Genomic DNA, 9,741 nt, shown 5'->3' with positions numbered 1-9,741 from the left:
GAGGCATTATAAAAGTTAAAAAAAATATAAATTTTTATAAATACAAGTGTTAAATTGTTTAATTATAAATAGATTTCAAAATTAAAAATAAATCTCACAAATTGAATTTTTGTTTAATAGAGTGTTGGTGAAAAATATATCAAAACTGCAACAAATGGGTCTCAACCCGGTAAACTTTGCTATAAGCTTATATCAGGCACATGTATCTTACCAATTAAACCACTTCATCCTTGGTTAAAGTATGTGCATTTGATTTACTTATACACATATGTATATATTATATATATATAGGGTGTAGTAGGGTAGGCCCCCTTCACGCAAATTATGCTGTGCAACCGAATGCAGCATGTGCATAGTGCATACGATGCAAAACGACGTTGTTTTGGTTAAAAAATGCGCGTCCCACTTAAAAAAAAAAAAGAAAAGAAATCAGGTTTGATTCCCGGCAATAGCATTTTTATATATCCATAAATTCATAACTATATATCCACAAATTCATAACTGTACTATATATCCACAGTGAATGAATGAACTAAAAATTCACAATGAATAAACTAAATATCCACAATGATTGAACTAAATATCCACAATGAATGAACTAAATATCCATAAATTCATAATTATATATCCATAAATTCATAACTTTATATCCATAGTGAATGAATGAAGTAAATATTCACAATGAATGAACTAAATATCCACAATGAATGAACTAAATATCCACAAATTCATAACTATATATCTACAATAATGCTATTGCCGAGAATCGAACCTGATTTTTTTTTTTAAGTAAGACACGCGTTTTTAGTCAAAATGACGTCGTTTTGCATCGTATGCACCATGCGCATGATGCATTGGGTTGCACAGCATAACTATTGCCCCCTCCAAGCATGGGCCCTGGGCAAGGGCCCAGTCTGCCCTTGTCCAGGGCCAGCCCTGTATATAAAGACTGTTTGTATTTGAATATAATCCTCTATATATATATATATATATATATATATATATATAAATTAATGTTCCAAGAAATGTAGATGTATTGAGTGGATGACCTCGCAAATAGATAGAGGAACAACATTTGAGGTTCCAATTTTACGTTTTCTCTCCGAAGCGAATCACAATTGTTACTTGAAAGTGTGCTATGAGTAAGGCTCGTATTATGACTCTAAACGACAAAAAACCACAATAAGGTAAATCATTTTAGTTTGTCTATAATTGACTAGCTCAAACCAATAAGGCAATAAACAACTCCCATATGAGGAATTGAACTTGAAATTTTGTGGTTATTAAGCAACCTACCCAACTAACTCAGATGGAATTGCCTCCAAGGAATCATGTCATTATTTTTTGAACAAGTTTTAGAGTGACTTTTCACGTTTTATGTAATTTCTTGTTGTGGGTTTTCTCTTTAGTCATATATTTAATAATAAAAGAAAATTATTGTTCAGTATTAGGGAACTTTTTCCATATTTTGCAATTATCCTTGGTGATCATGTACATTGTTAGACATCTAAAAATATGATGCCTTTCTTTTTCACTACATCTATCCAATGAAGTTTGTGTACCTTACTAATAAGGTAACGAGATAAGATTATTGCTTTTGTTGGAGTCCAATCAACCATATTATTTATTTACACCCTTGCACACTCACTATATATAGTTACCCTACATATATTATAACAATAATATCTTCTTGATTTCGCTTAAATTAATTTATTAATTATGTTCTTAATTAAGTTGATTCTTTCTCATCAATCATTAGAGTTGTAAGAATACATTATAGAAGAAAGAAACAACCAAGATCTAGTAATACAATATCGTATTTGTATTATATTATGTGCCAAAAATTAAACGAAACTTCTTACAATGAATTATCACTCATACATTCATGCATTACATTTCATAAGAACTATTTGAGATCGTGCTATATAATATTATAGAAACTCTCTTTAATTTCACCTTAAAGATTGACAGATTGCGGTACACGTTGTTGCTTGGGGTTAGTACATACAGCCTCCTTGCTTATATGGAATACCATATAACTAATGTTAAAAGGTTAACAAAAAATTAATCTTATGATGTACCAATAAAAATATAAATATATGAAAGTGCCTTCGGGACATAACTCATCATCAATAGTATGTGCAAAAGGCAGAGTAATTAAGGTAAATTTCTTGTGGATACCACCATTGTAATAAGCTCTTGATTTACTAAGACACATTTTGCTATTTACCTCACTCGCAAAATCCTCTGATTGGAGTTGAACTTTTTCTTCTCCCAAAAGTTTGAATTCTCAACTCAATGGCCCCTACACTCTGGCCTGACAAAGCATTTAGGAGGATGTAAATCACTGTGATTAGCAAACAAGGCCAAATGCCAGTGCGCACAAGCTAAAGGATTGGATCTGCTCACTTTGGACATAATCCACATACTATCGTCGCCAAGATTCGAACCTTGATCTTTTCTCCTAAATACTATTTACTGAAGCATTGAGCTAAGCTCGTACAGGTAGAGTTGAACCTTTTTATAAAGGGAATGGAAGTAAGTATCAAGTGGACACCATCTTTCCAGGTCGGAAAGAAGCGTGGTTGTCAACCTTAGCTTGGAGGCATGCAAGTGTCTCATTCGAAAATCCATGTGTTTTTTTTTTTTCCTTCCTCAATTCACATCAAAGATGAAACACTACTACTAAAACTGCTGCTTTCTAAGTGGATTCCAACTCCTCATTCAACCATACATTCCCTACATCCTTCTGGTGGGTTTCCCTTTCATAAGCCAAAAATTAATTAAAGTAATAAAGATGATCGAGAAACAAAAGCTAAGTCGTTTGTTACTTTGTTCAATTCTTTCCTTTCCTCAGTAAAAACAACAAAGTGGACAAAAACATACATTTTTGATTTATTGAGATTTTAATGTTGTTGTAGGTAGCCCATTGGCCAGCTTTCTTCTTGGGTGGTGTTTCTGAGGCTCTGAGCAATGGCGATGCTTCCATTGATATGATATTGGGAGGTGGGGTTGTTTCCTAGCTACAATTATCCACTCCAATGGGTAGTGGAAACCATAGATGCATAATGCCCGTTTCAACTTTCAATTATGTTTCTTGTTTTACCAACATGCTAGGTTAAAGCTTTTATCCATCAAACAAATTGAACCAAAATTGGCATAAAATTAAAAATTTGATAAAAACATGGTGGACGAATTATCCATCTATCTCCAAAGAAAAACACGCAGATCTCCTATAAAAACAATCATTTCTCTATGGTTCAGTAGAAGAAGAAACCAAGGTTCGAACCTCGGCGGCGGTAGTATAGGAATTATGTCCAAAGTGGACAGATCCCTTGTACGCACCAACGGTTTGACCCTGTCTGCTGAGCCATTATTGAATCACCTGATTTACATCCTCTCAAATGCTCAATCGGACCGGGCGTGGAGGGCCCTTGGGGTTGGAAATTCAACCTTTTGGGAGAAGAATAAAACAATCAACTCTCTATTTGCACTACAAGCTAAGAAAAATTAAATTTATTAATAAAAAAATCATTAAGTAAATTACTGAAATCTATAGGCTATTTAATTTATCAATAGGTTTCCTTTGATAAAACATTGAAATTTGTAGATATTTAGGGAGTGTATTCAATCGTGACTTTATAGATTTTTAAAGATTTTTAAAATAATAGATTTTAATAAAATTTTATTGACTTTCATACAGTCTTTCAAAACTTTTTAAAACTTTGTAAGACATTATAAAAGTCTATATAATAAACATTCATATAAACTTTTATCAACGTTTTTATTTTAAAAAGTCTACAAAAGTCATTAAAATTCTAAATTGAACATCCTTACAAACTTTCAATGATTTGGATTCTTATCATTTATAATTTTCTTACAAAACATGTTATAATTTATCATAAAATTCTTCTTATTATATAGTTGTTCACCCACATCAACATTCTCAACATTGTTATTTTTATTCATAGTATGGTGAGAGTTATGTGCTAATTACTTATACAGTATTAATAAGCATAAAAAAAACTACTATAAGAAATCCATAAGAATATTGAATACTAAAATTTATAGTAACATAATTGTTCAAATAAAATATTTAAAAATACATTTACTAGTTGCATAAAATAAAATAAAATAAAAAATATAATGTTAATAATATATATATATATATATATATATATATATATAATATTAATAATATATATAATATTATTTAGAATTTTTGAGGAAGATGGTCAAGGTTAGGAGAGAGAAAAAATTGGTAGAGTATAATATGAAGAAAATATAGGATAATGAAGAAAAAATAATTTATTGAATTTTGGTATCAGGATTATAAAGTTTAAATAGGAAGAAAAAAAAATAGAGGGAGAAAACATTAAGAGTTGGTAGAAAGAAAATTTTGAAATCTTGAGGTTGATTGTTGGATTTCTAACTATTTATATTTGAGAAGGAATAATCTACAAAAGTCTTAAAATTAAAAATAAGTTCATAACTTTTTGAATATCACATGACTTTTAAAGACTCTTTAAAAGTCTTAATCAAATACCACCGGACTTTTAAAGACTCTTTAAAAATTATGATTGAATACCTCATGATTTTTAAAGACTCCTTAAAAATTTGAATTGAATACCTCCAAACTTTTAAAGTTGATAAAAGTATTTAAAAATCTATAAAAGTTAGGATTGAGTACACCCCTTTTAGATTGTAGCTATTTAACCCGTAGCTAAATCTGTTGCTATTTTGATATTTTCTTGTAGTGTTGGAGTTTCGACTCGCTTAAAGTTCTTGATTGAATAATTCAAAAATTGGAGATGTTTTTTAGCAATTAATTGGGAATGTTGTACATCTATCAAAATTGACAATTTACGATAGAAAAAATTGATTGAACAACAAAAATTTAGGAGTCAAATTAATATTTTTGCCTATATAATATTTCTGCTGAATGTTTTGCCAAATTGAGAAGATTTGATATCTTTTAAATTAAAAGATTAGAAGATATCTACATCAAAGTATTGAGTTAGTACTATTTGGGTCCTTCGAGTATACTAGTTTTACCATATTTAGTCCTAAAGTTTCGAATTGACCACGTACATGTAGTCCTTTGACTTTCAAATTGTTACCATCTGTGATCCAAGTTAAGCACTCATGGTCCTTCAATTATCAAATTTTAACCACTCATGGTCCTTCCAAGATGGCCGCAACTGGTTAAATTTTGAAAGTTGATGGACTATGGGACTATGGGTGGTTAACATGGACCACGGATAATAACAATTTGAAAGTCGAAAGATCATGGATAGTCAGACTAAAAATTTAGGACTACACGTAAGAAAACCATTATACTCGAAAGATTCCATATGGCATTGACTCTCAAAGTATTTTATTGGGTACAAACTTATATTTCGTGCACACTACACAACCATATGATATTAATACTTAAGCATGGACTTGATTATAACTATCTATATTTTTGTCCTATTATATATTTTATAGGGGATATTAAAATAAAGATCTGGTATAACTTGGTGGCTACCTACTATTTCAACTAAAGAAGAATTTTATATTGATGTTCCTAGTCAATGATCCAATATAATGCTTGCTTTTACTTCAAAAACTTGTATAAATATACATAAAAAGGTAAAGAAAACAAAGGGTTTTGACATCCACATCTGGGCTGCTTTCTTGATGTCCGAGAAAAGTGTGTTTTTACTTTATAGATGCAAGAATGGAGGCAGCAATAAATATAGAAAATAATACTTAATTACTTTTAAGTATAGCTAGTACATTATAAACAAAGAAGTAATAAAGAGATAAATAATGTAAGTTAATGCATCATAAACAAAGAAGAAATGTAAAATCAATTATGAACCACCTAACCTTATTTATCTTCTTGGGTTCGGCCGGCGAGCGCAAGATCCTGGACCAGATGTTGCGCACGCCCCAAATATTCCTCCGTGGAGCTGTCACCCTGCCGTAATGTCTGAATTTGCCCGAGCAGATTCAAGCTTCGGACTTCCGTCGACGACCTGAGAGCCGTTTCCGTCGCCAACCACACGCAGCGCGAGGTTGTCCGGCCAAGTGCAAGGTACATGACTTCCTCCGAGAGAGAGGAAATCAGTAGAGACAAGATCGAGGCGTCTTGCTGCACCCATATGCCATACGCCGGGTTCTCCGTGGAAGAGGCGACATCATCAGGACCGCTGCCGGCCGGAATCTCCAGATGTGATGAGGGGCACGGCCGTGTACCGTCAACAAAGCCAAGGAGGCCTTGGCCGCGGAGGAACGGAATCACCTGTGTCCTCCAATACAAATAGTCATGGTGCATCAATTTGAGCGATACGAAATGGTGTGCGCTCGTGAGGGTGTTGGGACCAGAGTTGCCGGAAGAAACAGTGGTGGCCGTGAGGGTCCGCTCAGAACTGTCGTTCGACATGATTGACGCTAGGAGAGAGAAAGGTGAGAGGGGGATATTGACTGGCTAACTGATACCAGATGAGAGTGGAAGCGATAGATTCATTCAATAACTGAATCTGAATACAAATATACTCTCTTAGAGAGAGACCTAAATAATAGGCTTAAGACTAGAACAATTAATCTATGCTACAAAATACAATAGAATAAATATAATTAATAAACATAGTCTAACACTTGTAATCCTTCGGCGGTTAGAGTTTTAAGGCCGACTTCATCCAAAAGTAGTGACTGATGACTTTTCCGTAAATCAAAGAAATGTAAAATTATAAAGCATTTGCAAATTTATAATAAGATAATAAGCATAATAAACAAGTTATCATATTTAACGATATTAATTAACAACTTAAAGGAAAAAATAAAGTAACATAAAAAAGAATTTGTAACTGCACAATAAAGTCAAAAACAATGTATAAGTTACCCTCATTGATATTTATAAAGTTTAGATTATATAAAATCACATTGGGACAAGCTGAATGCATATTGAATTCCAACCAACATTTGATCACAATACCAACTCAAAGAAAAAATTGTTAAAATGGATTTTAAACTGGGTTAATCATATGAAATTGTGGCAAATTATGCTGTGCTGCATGGTGCACACGAATGCAAAAACGACGTCGTTTTGACTAAAAATGCTCGTCCAACTTAAAAAAAAAATTCAATTTCGATTCCCATTAACAACATATGTTGTACATAATTTCTGAATGTATAGTTATGAAATTATGGAGGTATAGTTATGCAATTCTGGATTTATAGTTGTGAAATTATGGATGTGTAGTTATGCGATTATGAATGTATAGTTATGAAGTTATGCAATTATGAATTTATACTTATGAAGTTATAGATGTATAGTTATGCAATTTTGGATGTATAGTAATGAAGTTATGGATGTGTAGTCATGCAATTCTGGATGTATATTTATGAAATTATGGATGTGTAGTTATGCAATTCTGATTTTTTTTTTTTTTTAAGTCGACGTCAAAACGACGTCGTTTTTGCATCCGTGTGCACAGCATAATGACTGAAATTGTTTTCTAAATACTATATGAAAATGTCATGTAGTAAATATTTAAAATGATTTTGAATGGAGAGAGAAATTCATAGTCATTATCTAAGAGTGTGCACTAAAGTCAACAGGTCCTTCCCGCTAGGAATCAAACTTGTAATTTGTGATTATAAAGTTAACAATCTAACAAACTTGGCTTGGGCTGCCCCAAAATTTTAAACTTCATTTCTTCACTATGGCTTCTAAAAAATCATTATATATGTTTGGGATAATCATATGAAATTGTTTCTAAATACTATTTGAAAATGTCATGTTATAAATATTTAAAAATGATTTTTTAAGAGAATGTAGTATCGATTAATTTGTTTTGATACCTAACTTGTTATAATGGAATAAAAAATTAATTCAAAAAATCCCAAGAATAATACATACATTAGTAAAGAATAAAAAATAATTAAGTGGGGGAATAACATGACTCGACCTACATCTAGGTAGCTATTGTATTGCACCAATTATTGGTCTAAACAAAGGAAACGTCTAGGCCAATAATCGCACTATAACAGTATTAACGGAAGGTGTGGGACCCAAATTGTCGTTATACTAGGTCCACACAATAATTTGCCTATACCAACGTTGTTGGCAGAGAATCAGGAATGGATTTTCGACTATGTAAGTTGGACTACAGCACAGAATCTTAAATTTTAATGGCCCAATATTTATTTTTTACTTAATTAGTTTAGAAATAAAAATTAAAAATTTATAATTAAATTTAAAAGGTTGCATGAAGAAATGGTAGAAATGTGTGTTTATTTCACTACAAGAAAAATGCACATAGACAATACTAGAAAGACAACAGTTTTTAAGAAAAGTGTTGTCTTTTGTATAAAAGACAACAGTTTCGTCCAAAACCGTTGTCTTTGATGCAACACTTTTGTCAAAGACAACGGTTTTTACTTAACCGTTGTTATAAGTGTGTTGTCTTTGTGCATTTTGTGAAAAGACAACACCACAACGACAACGGTTTTTAAAAACCGTTGTCTATGTGCGTTTTTTTTTTTTTAATAAGACAACAGTTTTTTTAACTGTTGTCGTTGGTGTGTTGTCTTTAAGCGCAATGGAATACACAACACTAGAAAGACAACGGTTGTTTAAAACCGTTGTCTTTGTGCGCTCTTTTTTTAAAAAGAAGACAACGGTTTTATTTAACCGTTGTCGTTGGTGTGTTGTCGTTAAGCGCACTTGAATACACAACACTAAAACGACAACGGTTTTATATAACCGTTGTCTTTGCATGTTCTTTATTTGTTTAAGACAACGGTTTTATTTAACCGTTGTCTTTGGTATGTTGTCTTTTAGTGTATTTGAATACACAACACTACAAAGACAACGGTTTTAAAACCGTTGTCGTTGCGCATCATTATTTAACAGGCATATAAAATAAAAACAAAGATGTTAACAACAAGAATCAAACCTATGACCTCAAACTTAACAAGTAAACAATTTAACCAACTAAGCAACACAAACTCTTATGTTTAAAGGTGCAACATCTGGTATATAACTGGGTTGCTTCTGTGTTGTTTGTGAAAACCAAGACAACAATTTTAGAAAATAGTTGAAGAATTCCCCCCAAGAAGAATAGAACCTAAGACCTCTACCAAAATAAACAAAGCTAAACCCACCAAGCTACAACAACACTTGTGTACTTAAGGGCAACATCTAGTATATTACCAAAATAGTTCAATTTTCGTTCATATTTAAATATAAAATTATTCACCAAAATTTCAAAGTAAATTCATTAAAATTTTATTTCCAATTATATTACAATTAAGACCAATCTATGAATTCAAAAAAAATAATAATAATTATCAAGTATAAAAAACAATATGGGGTGGTGTTCATAATGGTGCTGTATGATGTGTAGGGGTTAAGGGCAGTATGATAGGGGCCGAGGTTGGTAATCGATTGTTCCGGCTAGCGCATGACTAACAAGGTTAGCTATATGTTGGTAATCGACCTTTCCGGCTAGAGCATGACTGACAAGGTTAGCTATATGTTGGTAATCGACCCTTCCGACTAGCGCATGACTAACAAGGTTAGCTATGTTGGTAATCGACCCTTCCGGCTAGCGCATGACTAACAAGGTTAGCTATATGTTGGTAATCGACCCTTCAGGCATGCCGTACAGTTAGCTATATCCCATTTCTTTTGCCGTGATCTTAATTAGCTCTATGTTCATAATTACCAAACTATATATTCATAATTTT

The 9,741-nt window shown here is 32.2% G+C and overlaps 1 protein-coding gene across 1 annotated transcript; it reads right to left on the bottom strand.

The window, feature by feature from the left end:
* Window positions 1-5,875: 5,875 nt before the first annotated feature.
* Window positions 5,876-6,430, bottom strand: LOC109178470. The gene has a single exon (XM_019328103.1). It carries the CDS (start codon window positions 6,428-6,430, stop codon window positions 5,876-5,878), a length of 555 nt encoding a protein of 184 aa, XP_019183648.1.
* Between the last annotated feature and the right edge of the window lie 3,311 nt (window positions 6,431-9,741).

Source organism: Ipomoea nil, unplaced genomic scaffold, assembly GCF_001879475.1.
Source record: "Ipomoea nil cultivar Tokyo-kokei standard unplaced genomic scaffold, Asagao_1.1 scaffold0848, whole genome shotgun sequence".
NCBI lineage: Eukaryota > Viridiplantae > Streptophyta > Magnoliopsida > Solanales > Convolvulaceae > Ipomoea > Ipomoea nil.
The sequence above is the reverse complement of the archived record's forward strand: the minus strand, read 5'-3'. Positions and strand labels throughout refer to the sequence as shown.

Bases quoted from the DNA above. Each gene is read 5' to 3' on its own strand.
- LOC109178470 (XM_019328103.1), bottom strand. From the start codon at position 6,430: ATGTCGAACGACAGTTCTGAGCGGACCCTCACGGCCACCACTGTTTCT.